The sequence below is a fragment of the Desmodus rotundus genome, chromosome 10 (assembly GCF_022682495.2).
Source record: "Desmodus rotundus isolate HL8 chromosome 10, HLdesRot8A.1, whole genome shotgun sequence".
Classification (NCBI taxonomy): Eukaryota; Metazoa; Chordata; class Mammalia; order Chiroptera; family Phyllostomidae; genus Desmodus; species Desmodus rotundus.
Window position 1 is genome coordinate 42,661,907 of NC_071396.1, and position 17,184 is coordinate 42,679,090.

Here is a 17,184-nt window from a genome sequence, read left to right on the forward strand (position 1 = left end):
TGATTTTCATAAACTCTCCCAGCAAGCCCCTAGTCTTTCCCTACCCCACACATGCTAACCCCTTCCTCCTCTGAGAAGGGCTCTCCCCTCCTGGCACCTTTATCGTTTCCCTGACCTTGCTCTTTGGTCAGTGTCTATTTTAAGTTCAATCTGTCCCTAAGCCCTCCTGTGTCTCCCAGCCCCAGGGACCGGCCCCCACCACTTGAGCCCACCACTCAGCCCCCTGTGCTGTCCTAGGACATCTTCGTGCATAAGGCCAGGATGTGTGCACCAGCTGCCAGGACAGGAAGGGCCCCTACTGCACCTGCTCACCCAGAGCCCAGCACCTGCCCAGGCCCCTCCCCACACAGCAGACACTTCTGCAGTCTCTGGGGCTGTGTCCTACAGGTGCCACTGCCACGTGCCGCTGCTCTGACCCGCCCCCTAGGCAGGATGTCAGCGTGAGGTGCAGCCTGTGACTGGCACCTTGATCTACTGCACTTCTGTCTCACTGATACCAGAGTTCTGTGGCGGCCTATGGCACAACGGGCAGTTGTGGGGTGATGGCTGCTGCTTCGTTTTTGAGCTCCACTCGATTGGAGAGATCCCAGTACAGTGCCCACTTAACTGCCCAGTTGTGTGTGACCCGCTCTTGCGTTTCACTTAGGGCGATGACCCCAGGCTATTGACACCCTGGCCCTGAGGAGGAGGGGAGAGCTGGTTAAGAGCTGGGCACCAGGTCATTCCTAATCCCCAGTTAGAGATATTTCAGTCCAGGCTGTATCGTTTGCAGGGATGGTGGGGAGCAAGGGACCAAATAGGGGTGGCCGTCCTGTCTCCCTGGAGCCCCAGACCCCAGGCAGCCAGCTGAGCCTTCCCTCCCCACACCCCGCCCCGCTCTGAGCATCTGCAGGTTGCAGTCTCTGCAAAACTCCCAGATACCTCTCCCCTCTTTTTAAGACCTTAGAGGGACATTTTCCTTGGAAATTTCATCTGTGATTTGCCTCACAAAGACAGGATGTGATAGGAACTTCCTCCTTTTGTCCATCTTTCTTGGTTTTTATAGCAAAGGGCAGAGCAAGCAGCATGTGTTTTAAGGTGGAAGGTGGGTTGGAAATTCTGTCACACGCGCTCAACTTGCCCCCCAACTGGGACCAAGACTCTTTCCAACAACCACCTCCTTTGCAACGGAGCTGCGACCAGCAGGGCTCATCTGCCGTTTCAGACCCTTAGCTGCAACCTGCCAGGTACGTGGCTCGTTCTCAATGCCTGCCTAAACCTCCAGCTTTCAGAAATGGAAAGCAGAAAGTGATAGCCTTTGGAGACAGTATGGATGGGTCACCCTATCTTCCCAACAGGGCCTGCCTGTAGGGTGGGGTGTTTGGAGTGGGGCCATGGAAGAACCCGGGTCAGGCAGTCCCGCCTGAGGAGGCAGGAATCAGATGGGTCCCATTTTTCCTTCCGCCTCATGGAGGGTCCCTTCTTGGGGAGGTTCATCTCCCTTAGAGACTAGGGGCAGAAACCTCCTGTGGGCCTCCTGAAACCAAGCCAAAGTCAGCAGCGAACATCAGTTGCCAGCCGTGGAGGATCCACGCACTGAGCGGCACTGAGGGAGGAAAACGTGCCAGAGTGTGAAACCCCGCCTTGGGGCTCACGGTGTGGGGCCCCGGGAGTAAGACAGGGAGAAGCACACTGCTGCTGCACGGCCCAGCTCACCAAAGTAGCAAAAGCAAAAGTAACCTGCGCAGAGATACTCAGGAGCAGAGAGACTGGCGATTCAGAGAGCATCAGGTGGTTTTCAGGAGCTGCAGGTGCAGGAGGAGAAAACTGGAGTGGGGTTGGAGTGGGGCAGGGAGACAATGAGAAGGAGAGAAATGAGGGGGAAACAGGCTTCCCCCAGGTGTAGAGTGGCAGCATTTCTTCAGCACCAGTGTGCACGACCCTTATTCTTTCCCGGGTCTTCAGGAGGGACCTACCAGAGACTCCCTGGAGAGCAGGGAGAATGTACCCACCAGCAAAGCTCAGCTCCAGCCTGAGACTCCCTTTCTGGTCATCCTCCTCTTCACTGGCTCCTCTGTCTTCCTCTCACCTTTCCCCCAGCAAAAGCTCCTGCATGGAACGAGAATCTGAAATCCATTGACATCATGGGCAGCAGGTGGGAGAAGGGTGCCCTTGGGGACTTCAGCCCCTCCGCATCACTTCAGGAAATCGCCAGATTGTCTCCCTCTGATTAAAAGCTTTCAAGGCATGTCCTTGCGTGTTGGGAGCAAAGCGACCTCAGGTTATGTGTCTTCTGTTCTAGAAGATGCTGCTCACAAGCTTGAAGGGAGACTTGGGTTTTGAGTGTGGTTTTCACATTTTTGTTCACTTGTTGGTTGGTCGGTTGGTTGATTTGTCTTGGGGCTGACACCTGGGGACTCAAGCCTCTTCAGTGCACGTGAGATGCTGTCGGGCCCAGTGCTGTGGTGTGTAGGCAGGCGGTCCCTGACGGGGGTCGTGATGGTCCAAGGGACAGGAGACTGAGGGTGTGCCCAGTCCTGCCACATGGCACAGCAGATGAGGAATTTGTATTCCAAGAAGTGCAGAGCTTGGGGTGAGCCCCGACTCCACCACCACCTAGCTGCGTGTGGGCAGGCCACCTAGCCCCCTTGTGCCTCAGTTTCCTTGTCTGTGATTTGGACCTCTGGCAATAATAATCTAATACTTCTGGTGTGGTTAAGTGATTGGTAGATACTAAGTTCTCAATTTGTGCTAATTTTTTATGGTTCTGTGTGTATGTATTCAACCTCCTCCTCCTGCAGCCTCCATGACAGAAATCATATGCGTGGTTTGTGTGGTTGGCTGGTGGCTCAACTGGTTGGAGCATCGTCTCATACACCAAAAGGTTGCAGGTTCAAACCCTGGGCAGGGTGCATACAAGAGGCAACCGATTGATGTTTCTCTCTCTCACCTCTCTTTCTCTCTCTCTCTCTCTCTCTCTCACACACACATACACACATACACACACAGAGACAGGTGTATCACAACAGACAACTGTGGTCCTGCAGTAATTTCAGGGTCTGGAACACACTGTCCCAACCCCAGGAGATGGCAGCCTCCCCTGTCCGGGGATATTGGGGCCCAGCTGTGGGCCAGTTGAGCCAGGGCTGCCACAGGAGGACTCAAGCTAACAACCAATGCAAGTCTTGACTAATTCCTTAGAACCTGGCCAATTCAAGTGGATCTGTAAGGTGTCCTGGGTCCCTCTTCTTTGGAAGGACTTGGCAGGTACTGACAGACCTTCATGGCTTTGCCCTCCTGGAGCTCTAGTCCAGAAGAAAAGACTGAGGCACAAAGAGAAGAAAAAAGAATGGGGAGAGGGAGAGAAATTGCAAAGCCAGTGTGCAAACCCCCTACCCCACCCCCACCCTGCTCTGGGGTTCTTTGCTGCTGATTTCCAGGCCTGACACATACACATTCCTGCCAGCAGCCAGAAAGGGGAGAGGCTGGACAGTCTGGCCAGAGCATGGACCCTGGTGCAAGGCCTCAGTCTGCTGGTGTGAATGGTCATTCCAGTAGCTGCTGGCCATTGAAACAGCCAGGACCCCTCCAGAAGGGACTTGACCTCCTTCCCCACAGAGGCCCCTACTGAAGCACAAATCAAGCCAGTCCACCTTGCCTCCCTCCACCTTCCCACCTGCATGTGAGCTCCAGGAGAGCAGGGCCCCTAGCCCCTGGACAAGTCCCTCACAGCGATCACCCCTACCTCCATTCTATTTTCATTGGCCCAGGTTCTTCCAGTACAGGAGTCCCCTGGGGAGTCCCCCCTCTCCCATTAAGTCACCTTCACTTCTGCTCTGGCCACTTTTATGCTGAATGACCCAGCAGCTTTCAAGTCCTTCATCTAAACCCAGGGTGTCCAATATACGGCCCGCAGGCCGCTGCAGCCCAGGATGGCTGTGAGTACGGCCCAACACAAAATTATAAATTTACTTAAAACATTATGAGATGTTTTGTGTGTGTGATTACATGTCATAATGTATTCAATGTGTGGCCCAAGATAGCTCTTCTTCCGGCATGGTGCAGAGACACCAAAAGCCTGGGCACCCCCGCCCCTGCCAGCGGCATTGCTGACAGTGCAGCAGGGGCCCTGCTGCCACAGGTCCCCTGAGCACATGCCATGTCACAGGCCTGCGTGACAAGGAAAACCAAACAGTGGTGTAGGGTGGCCAAAGGAGGGACAGGGGAGGCTGAGGATGCAGAGAGTAGAAACTTGATGGGGCTCCCCTCTCCCCCAGGGGTGCTATGATGGCATGAGGGCAGAGGGGTGCCGGCCCTGGAAGACGATGGGGAGTGGCTATTTGGAAAGTGATGGAGCAGAGGGAGGAGGTGCTGACTTTCAGTTGGAGCACCCAGCCAACCCATGGAGGGGGGTTAGCGGCCCTCCGAGTTGGCATTGGTTTCTTCCATTGTTCGAGCAAAGAAACTGAAGTTCAGCCAGTTACAAAATCTGCCTAAAGTCCCACAACTAAACAAAGGATAAATATGGAGAGCATTGCATGTCTCCCAAGGTGTATTGGCTGCTCACACTCACTGGCTGTCAGACTGTGAGACGCTCTTCAGGTCCCAAGGGGGTGTCAGGAGTAAGAGAGGACAGCCCTCACCTGTACTGGGGCTGGGTTTCCTGGGTCACAGATGGGGAGGGGGACTAGATGGGACCACACCATCACTGTGGCCTCAAAGAAGCTATAGACTCAGGGACAGTCACCAGCTAACTCCTGGAGGCCACACCTGAGGTTCCAGAACTGGAGGAAGATGGCCCAGGTGTGGGTAAAGTTGGCCAGCAGCTGCCAGGCGTGCATCCCATGCCTGAAAGATCAGAACTTCGTGTTCGTTCCTCTGTTTTGTGGCCCTGACATTCCAAGCCAAGGGAAGTGGGAGCAAGTTGGGGCCGGGAGAGTAAAAATGCATGTGAGAGTTTTTATAGATTTCCCTTTGTTTGTAGATAGTCATTATATCCTAGTGGAGACCCAGTACACTGTGTGGCTCTATTTCTGGCTCTAAAACAATGTGAACCTCAGAAGCTGCTTCCTCTGGGACCCCTGAGGCTCCAGCAGGCCGAGCAAAGCCAGCGAAGTGGTGAGAAATGCTGCCTGGTAAAATTAGAAGCAGCTCTCACATCCGGTTGCAGTTTAAAAGAAGCCAGGCACTGGGCTCGGTCAGAACCAGACAAAGGGTAACTGAGGCACTGACAGACCCCTGACCTGACAGGCCCAGTGCCAGCTCTCCTGTGTCACCCCAGCATCTCTGTTTCCCTCTGCAGGTGGCCTCGCTGCTGGAGAGATGGCAGATTTCCCAGTCTCCCTGGACTCCTTTTGGCGGGTACCTTGGCCCAGCAGTCTCTTGTTCCACATCCTCCTCCTCCTCCTCCTCCAGCCTGGGGAACTGAACTCAGGTAGTGCATCCGATTGCAGCCCAGCCACCCAGGACGTGAGAGCATCAGCTTCTGCCCACACCTCCCGAAGGTGCTCGCAGGGCTGAGACAGTGTAGTCATGCCAGGTGCTAGTATTTAAAGAGATTTCCATCCCAGCAGTGCCCCAGGCCAGTGCTCCTCCACCGTCTCAGCCACCAGCACTCCCACACACCCTGGTGACCCCAAAGGTCTCAAGCATGGCAGGGGCGGAATAAGAGGGTGCCCAGAAACTCTTATCAGTCTGTGCTTGGGCTGAACCAGTTGGAAAATATTTGTAAATCCACCTGTGAAGCTGTGTATGGTCAGGCTGCAAGCGAAGCGCACCCAAAGATTTGGGAGCACAGCTAAGAGAGTCATTTGGAGTTTTTTTCCAGAAAGCCAAGAAGAGCCCTAGATAGCAGAAATTGTTTGAGCAGAATTTGCAGGACCCATATTCTCTAGAAAGATGACAGATGGAGAATAAACTGAGACAGGATGCACCCAGGGAAAGGGCCAAGCATCAGGTGAGGGGGAGAGAAGCTGGAGAGGGAAGCTGATTGGAAGGGTGTTGGGTCTTCACCCAGTGGCAAGAAGGGGTCTCACATGCAATGGACAAAGAAAGGCACTGCCGTGCTCTGCCCGCAAAGTGAGGGTGGGAGGGACCCATGAAGGGAGAGCTCGGGGTGAGGCTTTAGTCCAGCTTGGGAGGCACACAGTTTTTAGCTGAGCTTCAAAAACAGGAAAGAATGCGCACACAAGGCGGAGAGACAGGTGCCACGTGCTGTGCGGCAGGACCCTGAGCACCAAGTAACTGAGACTTTCATGGAGATGGCAGAAAACAGACTAGCTTGGGGGACTGCAGGGACCAGATCGAAGAAGACAATCAAATGACAGATCGTGGTGAATAGAAATCTACAAGGCATGATTTGACCTTTAGAATAAAAAAAAAAATCCAGCAAGGAGCCCTGTGGATTGTTTTAATACCGTTTGTTGGTATGGAAGCTGTGAACGTGTACACTAAAGAACAGGAAAATCAGACAAAGCGGACAAAGAAAACTTGTATTCGCATTATGTAGAAATGACCGATTCATTTCTTTCATGACAATTACTCGTTCGAGACACCCGACAGGCTCAGGCTGCCCTGAAGAGTGTCTCACCCTCCTCACTTGAAGGGCTTGCTGTAGATCTCTGAGCTGCAAAGGGACAGGGTGAAAACCTTCATTGGAGAGCTGATTTTGGCCATTATTCTGGCTTCTTGCCCTAGAAGAGCTCCAGGTGATTGGCCCTGAGGCATCTGTCCTGGAGCACATCGGGGAAGAGGCGGAGTTCCAGTGCCACCTGTCCGGTTACCAGGGCGCAGAGCACATGGAGATCCTCTGGTTCCGGAGCCAGGCCTCGGAGGTGGTGTGCCTGTACCGGGAGCGACAGGAGCTCCCCGGGGAACAGATGGTGCAGTTCCGGAACAGGACCAAACTCCTCACGGACAACATCTCGGATGGCATCGTGATCCTGCAGCTCCACCGCCTGATCCCCGCCGACAAGGGCCCCTATGGATGCCGCTTCCTCTCCAGCAACTTCTCTGGGGAAGCTGTCTGGGAACTGGAGGTAGCAGGTGCGTGGCCTGACTGAGCGCTAGCGGGAGGGCGGGGTGTGGGGGTGTGCATAGGAAAGGATAGAGCTGATAGGCATTTTGGATAGAGCTGCTTTGCTCCAGAGTAGATAGGGAAGCCCAGACAACAGGGGAATAGCTCTACTTACTTAAAAAAAAAATTAAAAAGAAAGATCCATTAGAAAAATTAAAAATTGTTCACAAAGCAAAGATACACAAATGGCCATTAAACATATGGAAAGATGATCAATTTTGCTCATAACGGGGAAAAAAGGCAAATTAAAGCCACAGGGACATGCAATGCTTTACCTCTCAGACTGGCAAAAATTAAAAAAATTCGACCCACACTCTCAGTGAGGCTGCAGGGAAGCAGCCTGCCTGCTCTGCCCCACGCTGACAAAGTTCAAAGTTAAAAAGCTCCAGTGCCTGGGAATTGGGCAATACAGGATTGTCTGTGCGCCTGCCTTTTGACCACCAGTCCCCCCTCTAGGCGTTAACCTTGAAGATACACCTCCCGCAGCTAACTGTGGAAAAGGCACATGTGTAAGTTTAAGCTTTGTAGCATTATTTGTTGTTGCAAATCAGCAGAAACAACCTGAGTGAACAAGCGCGGGTGCTGACCGAGTGCAGGCCACCACATGCGGAGTGATCCAGCAGTACCACGCCGCTGAAAACAGGCGGCAGAGCTCCACAAACCGGTGTGGAGTGATTTCTAGGTTGTCGCTAGGAGAAAAGAAGTGAGATGCATGAGACGGTCAGTAGTTCGTAAACTTCTGTGTGCGAAAGAAGGAGAAACACAAAGGAAACACAGGGAAGAGAAACCAGGAACTAACGAAAATGGTGACCTAAGGGAGGGGGTGCAATGGGAGGGACAGGATGAGAAAGGTCTGGGGCTCTCCTGGCAAACATTTTTTTTTACAGTACTGGCGTTTAAACCGTATTAATGTTTTGCATATTGAAAACATAGAGCCAGCACCTGGAGGATGGAACAATAAAGGAGTGCGCGTATCACGAGCATTGTACTTGAGCTCTGGTGGGATTCAGCAGAGGGAGAAGACTGTCTGTTGAAATTTGGGGAGAAACTATTCTTCATTCTCCAGGACTGTCCCTTGCATAATATGACTAAGTGTCAGCGGCCCTTTTGAGTCAAATGGACCCCCTCCATATTTCCAAATGTTCCTCAGGGGTAGTACTGTCCCCACGTGCCACCACTGATTCAGACTGTCATTTCCAGGCCGTGGGTGGAGGCTATGAGCCCACAAGCATGTTAAGAGAAGTCACAGTTCATGATTCCTTATGGTGACCGCAAATGATGAGTTTCACCCACAACTTCCAGGAAGGAGCCTAATTGTTCCCACTCCCCCTGCCTCTCTCCCAGGGATGGGGTCAGACCCTCACATCTCCCTTGAGGGCTTCAAGAAAGGAGGCATTCAGATGCGGTGCAGCTCCAGTGGCTGGTACCCCAAGCCCCAGGCTCAGTGGAGAGACCATCGGGGACAGTGCCTGCCTCCGGAGTCTGAAACCATCACCCAGGACGCCCAGGGCCTGTTCAGTTTGGAAACATCGGTGGTTGTCCAAGAGGGGGCCCATAGCAACTTGTCCTGCTCCATCCAGAACCCCCTCCTCTTCCAGAAGAAAGAGTTCGTGGTCCAAGTAGCAGGTCAGTGGGTGCTGACTCACCTTCATCTTCCTAATCATCACAATTTCCATGTCCATCGTCCCGACAGCCATCTATAAGGACACAATGGTACAGGGCCTGGCTGAGTACAGCAGGGGTGTCAAACTCATTTTCACCAGGGGCCACATCAGCCCCCGGTGGCCTTCAAAGGGCCGACTGTAATTTTAGGACTGTGTAAATGTAACTACTCCTTAACGAGGGTCAAGGAAGAGTGATAAGACGTGGCGGGGTGTGTATGTGGATTTAAAAGTGGTGGATCAGGGAAGAAGTCACTTAGGCAAAGAGTTGAAGGAGAGGTTATTTTCTAACATCAAAGTCTTTTCATGAGGTGCCCACTGGAAGGTTTAATGTTCACAACTCTAGTGTTTTGAGTCTTGAGGACAAACCCAACCTGTCGGCCACGTCCCACGTAGGTCCAAGTTAATAGTTACATTACAACCACAGAAAGGAATCTCACCCTTGTAGGTAAGAACTTGCCTTCAGGTAGGAGGACTTGACAGCACACATACTTCATGCAAGATAAAGCTGGTAGTTGAGGTGGCTGTCTGGGCTAGCAGATTATCTTTACCCAAAGGAAAGATAAAACATTTCCTATCTTTATGATAAGAATGCAGTTACACCCTGGCTGGTGTGTCTCAGTGGAATGAGCACCAGCCTGTGAACCAACAGGTTACCGGTTCCATTCCCATCAGGGCACATGCCTGGATTGTGGGCCAGGTCCCTAGTTGCAGGTGTGCAAGAGGGGAAAAGAAAAAAAAAAAGAACGCAGTTCAGACTTGGAGCTAGGTACCTCGGTTAAACCCCAGGGCACAGAGACAGAGGTGCTTTCTCCAGGATGCTTCATTTCAGGGAGATGGCTCCAAGCTCCTGAAGAGAAATATCCCTGAGCTGCAAAGCTGACAAGAGGCTTATTTAGCTTTCAAAAGGATTTGCATACATCTCGATAGGATAAAAAAAAAAAATTGACCAGTTTCTCTAAGGAAATGGTTTAAGAAAAGGGAAGTCTCTTCCTCTTTTTGCATCAGGGAAATTCCAATTTTTTTTTCTTTTTAGATTTGTGTTCATCCTTTATAAAGGGTGAGGCACATGGATATCTGTTGGGGGGCATTCAGGTCAAGGGAACAGCAAGTGCAAAGGACCAGAGATGGGAATGTGTGTGGCCACTGGAGGAGCTGGAGGTGGGACAGGAGGGAACAGGGACAAACTCAAGTGTAGCTGGTCAGAGTAGCACCAGACCCTGAGTCTTTGCTCTGAACCCCTAGGTCAATGCTTAGCAAACCATATGTGGTGAGGGACCAGTCCACTGTGGACCAATAGTTTTGTACCAGACAATAAAAACGCATGGCTGGGAAATTTTTCTAAAAAAAAAAAAAAAAGAGCACATTGAGCTAAGTGAAATAAGCCAGACACAAAAGGACTAATATTGTACAATTCCACTTTTATAAGGTACCTAGAGTAGTCAATTCATAGAGATGGAAGGTAGAAGAGAGGTTCCCGGGGGCTGGGAGGAGGGGAAATGGGGAGTTCGTGTTTAATGGGGACAGATTCCAGCTGGGGAAGGTGGAAACAGTTCTGGTGGTGACAGGTCTGGTGGCACAAAAACGTGAACGCCCTTAATGCCACTGAACGGGACACTTAAAAATGGTTAAGAGGGTGCATCTTACGTTATGTATATTTAACAACAATTAAAAAGAAAAAATATTTCGAAAGACCATTGAGATAAAAGCATCATTTTTTTGTAATTTTCTTTAACAGACACGAAGTTGCTCTATTAAATTGCCACGAGTGTTTCTACAGGGTTATTCTCATTGTTCACCCATTGACTGCCTGCAGAGGCCTCCCTAGGGAACATGGGGAGGAGGGAAGGCACTGCCCCCACACGGCTTTGCGATCAATTCCCCCAAAGGTGTGCTAAGTAGAAGCCAGGTGTCTGCAAGGAGCAGGGAGATGTTTCTGAACTCACCGTGTTTCCGATATCCACAAAACACCTTGGACCCGGATGCAAGGCGGGAGTGGGAAGAAGCAGAGGCAAATTAGGGCCATAGTCACAGCAGTTGGAGGCGCCCCTTCTTTCCATCCGTCAGTTTGCAGCGCTTTCCCTTTGCACGGAGCTAGTCCACATCGGCGGCCTTCCCGGGAGGCTATCTCACCCGAGCGTGGGGCAGCCGCAGTCACGCCCATTTGACAGATGGCCCTGCGGGGCCCAAGGCGCTTAAGTCGCCAGTCTCGTTCCTAGGGTTTTCCAGCACCTGAGGTCCGGGAGTCTCTGTCCCTGAGTGTTCTAGGCACCTGAATCCAGACAACTCCCTCTGGGTGTTTTCCAGACGTTTTTCTACCCGGACCCTTCCCGTGGAAGACAGCTTGCCTCGGGACTCTGGTGGTCGGCCTGCCACTGCTGCTGGCCCTGCTCACGACGCTCGCGCTGTGCTGCTTTCGCAGGCAGCGGAGGACCCAAGGTACCAGCCTGCGGGGCGGTCTTCCAGCACTGGCTGGCGCGCGAAAGGTGCGGGGAAGGGCCGGTGGAACCCGTGGGTAGGTGGGGGGCGTGCACCCAGCCTGCCCCCTTCCTTTTCCTTTTCAGAAAAGCTGAAGGAGCAGGCGGACAAGGACAAAGGTGAGCCGGGCGAGGGGCGCGCCCTCTGCACCCACCTTTGCCCAGCAGAAGGGGGCCCTGGGGCAAAGAGGGGAGGAGGCAGACCTGGGCGCGGGCGAGCTGGGCAGACGGACGAGTGGCGAGGTTTGCGCTCCCGACTCCCTGGCCTCGGAGGCTGCTCCTCCTGCGCATCCAGCACAGCCTGGTCCCAGAACACCCGGGACCGAGTCTGCACGCTTCGGAGAAGCGAGGCCTCAGCGTTCTTTGATCGAGATTTTCCTTTTTTCTTCGTTTTTTCTCCAGGGAAACTCACAGCAGAGCTGGGTATGTTCTGGGTGCCGCGCCCACAGAGCTGGCTGCGGGCTACAGGGGTAATGCGGAGCGTGCTGTGGAAGGAGGGGTTCTGTGATTTTCGGCGCCCTTTGGAACACGATATATGGCAGGACCCAATTTTTTATCCACCCCGTTGAGCCTCCCACCTCCTCACTCCCAAATGGACTCTAGCGAAGCTGCCTGGGAGGCCTGGCCTTAGACCCTCTGGACAGACCCTGCGGCCCCTTCCCCGCCAAGGATACGATTCACTTCCAATTTCACCGATAAACGTTTCCTCCCACTGACTGGCTTGTCTTCCTAGGATATCCTCTTTTTAATGCAAACGCCACAGCGAAGGGGTGCGCCCTGAATTTGCACGAACCTGAGTGTAGCGTAAACACAGTATAGTCTGAGTTCGTGCATAGAGCTGCCTTTCCCAGATGCTTTTCTAGTGGCAACCCATCAGTGTTGGCGTCGGGCCGCGGGAAGTGATTAAGTGTGACGTCTTTCCAGTCCTTTAAACCATGCGCTCTGTAGGTGGCCCTGAGGCTCAGACAGGCTGTGCTTAGTGCCTGGACTTACCCAGGAAAGCTAGTGATTTCAGGGCAGACGAGTAGCAGCCCCTTCAAACCAGACAGGAGCCCTGGGAAGAGGCTCCTCAGTGCCAAGCCCCACTCTCCTCACCTCCACCCCCGCCCTGCGCCGATTTCTGCCCTGGAGCAAATGGGATGAGGCGGTAGAATTCCGCCAATGGGTGATGCAGAGCCTCAGGTGGGAGTGCGGTGAGCGGTGGTTTAAGACTAGGGAGCATCTTCCCCGGGTCCTCTCGCCTTGGGGAGGTGGCTCCAGGCAGCCCGAGGCTGATGTTATCTCTGTGCGTTCTGCTTATAGGGAAGCTGCAGGCGGAGCTTGGTAAGTGGCCCCTCTCAGGACTCTCTCTTCTTGCCCACTGTTTAGCAACTGGTTATCCTTGTAAGTTCTCATCTCCCAACCAGGTATGATAGCCAAGCTGGAACCCTGCTGGCTCTGTGGGTGGCAGGAGAAAGGGGAGGGGGGCAGAGGTGTGTGCAAATTGGGTCCGTGAGCAAGGAAGCTGCAGAAACCCAGTGTTCTAATTTTGTTTTTCCTTAACTGCTTCAGACTGGAGAAGGGCCGAAGGCCAGGCCGGTGAGTGAGGCCCCCTTCCCTCCCATTGTCCGCTTTACCTCTCAGCATACCAGTCACTGTCTCTGATTAACCAACCACATTCCATCCCGGTGTATGCCACAGCCTCACTCGGCATGAGTTGATCTATGTTACTGGGAAAGGGTATATCTGAGTTTTGCTTTTACAATGTTTTCTATTGCCCTGGGGTGAAAGCATTCTGTAAACCAGTGGTGCCCATCCTGGTGGCATATAAGACTCCCCTGGGCTCCTGGTGCCCACCCTCAAAGACTGGGGTGGACTCGTTACCCTATATGTGAACATTTCCCCCTGTATCTCCCTCTTTTCCCCCACAAAGCAAGCAGTCTCACATCTGTCTTTATATGTATTCTTGCAAAATGTGGTTTTCTGTTTTGCGCACATGCATTTCAGTTTATGTGAATTATTTTTACGTAAGTAATTTAAATGTGTGGGGGTATTCCTGGCTTTTCTCACTCATTACTGTGTTTTCATACCCATCCTGCTGCCGTGTGCACATCTGGCCCTTTTCTCCTTGTTGCTGGGCCCTCCATTCGGCAGCCCCCCTCCTGGAGGGGGCAGCCGGCCCACATGTCTAACTCCACACCACTCAGACAACACAAGCATGTCGCCTTCGGGTCGTGTGGAGACTTCTCTGGGATGCACATCCGGGAGGGGAATGCTGGCCCATGGAGGTATGTCACCAAGTGGGACAGAACGATCCCCAGAGGCAGTGCCATCATCCTGCCATGGGCAGCACACGGAGGCTCCACGTGCCCACATTCCATGTGAGCTCGCTTTTGGAGTCGGCCGGCAGGTGGGGAGGAGAGATTCTCACTGTTCTTTCGGTCTGCACCCCCCTGAACACTAAGGAGTCTGGGCATGTCTTATGCTACTTGGCCAGTGGAGGTTCCTCTTCTGAACACGGCCTGCTCATGTCCCTTTGTCCAGGTTTCACATGGGGTTACCGTCGTTTTCTTATTGATTCACAGGATATATGTATGTATACGTGTGATCTTACTCACTCACTGGTATTAAATGATATGAATTCCTTTTCCTATTCTGTCATCTGCCATTAGCTTTGTCCATGGTGCCTCTTATTGAAGTCATTTTTTTTTTGATAAAATCTAATTCATCACATTTTTTACCTCTGGCTTGTTCTTTTGACGTTTTGTTGAAGTAGAGCTTCCTCACATTTAAGTCACAAAGATTCTCTTACATTTTCTTCTATTCACTTCATATGTGTAGGGTCTTTAATCCATCTGACTTTTGCCATTATATGTGGCCCAGTGATTTTGCTCCATGCAGAGAGTTGATTTTCCCAATGCCATCTGCTACACCATCCGTGATTTCCCCACTGATGTGGCTGCCACCTTTAGTGTGTATTTGGTGCCCACGTTCAGGTGGGTCTGTCTGTTGTCCACCGGTTACATCGCTGTTTCTACTGCTATTGCCTTTATAGTACTTAAAGTACGCCGTTTCCACTCCCTTTGCAAAGTTAGTGAACCTTTTTAAAACATAAGTTTTAGGGTAATTTTATGAAGTTCCTTTAAATAATCCAAAAGTGGTTTTGCACAGGATTGCTTTGAATTTATAGCTAAATTTAGAGAGAATCAACATCGTCATAGAATTGAGGTTTTCCATGCAAGAGCTATATGTTTATAAAGTTCTACTGATTATTCTTATGCAAAACCAGGGTTGAAAAGGCCTGCTGTGAATTTGCACAGCTCTGAACCGTCTTCTATTGCTTTTGCTCTTTTGTGAGCTAGAGATGTCTCTGTTATAAAACAGAACAAAATGAAATGAAGCAGAAATCCACACTGAATGGCCTCAGCTGGGCCTCCTGAGAACCGAGCTTGCCAGGCAGCCACTGAGGCTTTCTCGCCATCTATCAGGGCACCTGTGCTTTGTGTATTCATTCTCTTTGCCTACACACTCTGCTCTCGCTGCTCCCAGCACAACGTCAGCCTGCATGCAGCTTTGGTGTAACCAGCACTGACACCAGCCCCTTCCTCAATCCTGAAGGCCCGGGAAAGTGCTATGGTGGACCCATGCCATCCTGGACCTAAACCAGCTGTCATGGTGGGGCTGGGGTCACTCAGTGCTTCTGTGTTCCTCATGCATCTGGAGTCTCTCTCAAGTTTCCACAGTGACTGACTCAGCTCTCTGAGCCTCCTTTTCCTCTCTGTTTGCTTTTAGAGTGGAGAGCAGCCCAACAATATGCAGGTAACTGAAGCCAAGAACTGACATGACTCGGAGCAGCTGGGTCTAAAACAGAGGGAGGTGGAGAGATCTGAGATTGGAGGGAGGGTCTGTCCAAAGCCAAGCACCAGCCTGCACACACAAACACACAAGCCCACACGCACACATATGACATGCCCCACACCTGCATGTGCATATATGCACACATGCATGCTTGTGTGCGGGTGTGTGGCTGACACACACATGCATACATTGATGTGCACACACATGCCCCCACAAGCATATAGTTTTCTGGGGGTTACTGGGTTTTTCCATCTGGCAAGAAGGCTGTTTGCAGGAGCGAATGCCAGAGTTGGTAAGGAACCTTTCAGATGGTCCGGCAGGAGGGATCCTTTGGAGCCGCCTCCATCAAATGAGTGTGTTTTGGCCGCTGTGGGGACCAGTACAGAGGACTGGACTAGATGATCTCTGAGGTCCTGTTCGGTTTTAAAATCCTACAAGTGCTGTAAAACTGAGGCCCAGAGCTCACCTGATGCTCTTCAACCCGCCCTGGTTGCGAGGCCAGCGGGGCTAGCACAGGCGCTGGGCTCCTTCCCCTTGACCAGGACTTGAGGGCAGTGAGCCTTCCTCCATCCCCAGGTGCCTTCCTTGTTTGCTATCTCTCCTCTCCACGGCAATGGGTATAGTGATGTGCACACCACTTCAGTCCCCGTGTTTCAGGTTGAGGGTGGGTGAGAATATTCCACCAATTGCTCCACTGACAGAAATAGAGGTTGGCCTGTCCCGGGGAGTAGACAGGGAGGGCCCAGAACCACCCCCGTGGGCACTAACCCAATGCCTCTGTGCAGTGGCCTTGACACTGGACCCAGCCTCGGCGCACCCCAGCTTGGAGGTCTCCCAGGATGGCAAGAGCGTGCTCTCCCGCGGGCCGCTGCCAGTTCTGGCAGGGCTGGGAGACCCGCAGCGATTCACGGAGCAGACGTGCGTGCTGAGCCGCGAGCGCTTCAAGGCGGGCCGCCACTACTGGGAGGTAGATGTGGGCCGGCGCAGCCGCTGGTTCCTGGGCGCCTGCCTGGAGGCGGTGGCGCGCGCGGGCCCGGGGTGCTTGAGCCCAGCCACCGGCTACTGGGTGATGGGGCTGTGGAACAGCAGCGAGTACTTCATCCTGGAGCCGCAGCGCGTGGCGCTGTCCCTGCGTGTGCCGCCCCGGCGCGTGGGCATCTTCCTGGACTGCGAGGCCGGAAAGCTGGCCTTCTTCAACGTGACCGACGGCTCCCACATCTTCACCTTCACCGACACATTCTCGGGGCCTCTCTGTGCGTACTTCAGACCCAGAGCCCCAGACGGCAGCGAAAACGCGGATCCGCTCACTATCTGCCCGCTGCCAGTTCGAGCGACACACCTCCCGGAAGAGGATGAGCGTGACACCTGGGCACAGCCCTACGAGCCCTCGGACCTCGCCCTGGACCTGTGGTGAGGTGCTCGTGGCCGCAGGGCTGGGTCCTGGGCGGCTTCCTGTGGGACAGGAAGCATCACCAAAATGCCAGCAAAGGTGACAGATTCTGCACAGCAGAAGGGGACAGAGAGAAGGATTTGGCCTGTGTACATGTGAATGCGTGTCTTTATAATTTTCTTTAAGAAAAAGGGGCCATTCCAAAGCTCCTCCGTGTGTGTATCATAGGACTGAACAAGTGAGCGAGAAGACACTGATGTTGCGGGGCCCCAGGGTGCTCACTGTGGAAGAGGGCAGGAGACTGGGAGGGGAAAGAAGGGAGAAACATGATTGGATTAAAGGTATCGGCTACTTTGCGTACTTGTATGTTTCTGTGTATATTTTCCAGTTCATGAAAAATGAATTCACCTTGGGCTCCTATCCCAGGTTTAAATGTCAATTCCCACTACCACGAACTTGGGGAACAGCTGACTCTTGGGCTGGGACTGACAAAGCCCAGATGTGCTCAGAAACTGATGGGGACACAGCCAGAGGCCACAGAAGGAAGACTGAAGAGGCCCCACTGACCAGCTGTGGGACAATTAAACAGACTAATGACAAGACTTGATCAATGAGGGGGGAGAGCAAATAAATTTCACAGAGTGTGCCGGAAGTCAGGTTTCTCAGAGAAAGAAAGTGCAGCTGCAGGAAAAATACAAGAAGGGGACAGGAGAGAGTGAAAGGGTGACTCTGAACTCATGGTTTTGACTACGTAGAGCTAGATGG

The 17,184-nt window shown here is 52.6% G+C and overlaps 1 protein-coding gene across 2 annotated transcripts; it reads left to right on the forward strand.

The window, feature by feature from the left end:
• The first annotated feature begins 1,056 nt into the window (after positions 1-1,056).
• BTNL9 (butyrophilin like 9) lies at positions 1,057-16,771 on the forward strand. Of its 2 annotated transcripts, none has more exons than XM_071219484.1 (11): positions 1,057-1,226; positions 5,282-5,413; positions 6,676-7,023; positions 8,399-8,680; positions 11,023-11,154; positions 11,280-11,312; positions 11,595-11,615; positions 12,495-12,515; positions 12,744-12,770; positions 14,964-14,990; positions 15,815-16,771. In XM_071219484.1, exons 2-11 carry the CDS (start codon positions 5,302-5,304, stop codon positions 16,441-16,443), a joined length of 1,632 nt encoding a protein of 543 aa, XP_071075585.1. In that variant the 5' UTR covers positions 1,057-1,226; positions 5,282-5,301; the 3' UTR covers positions 16,444-16,771. The 2 variants fall into 2 exon arrangements, with proteins under 2 accessions (XP_071075585.1, XP_045041620.2); XM_045185685.2 differs by having other exon boundaries at positions 6,679-7,023.
• The last annotated feature ends 413 nt before the right edge of the window (positions 16,772-17,184 follow it).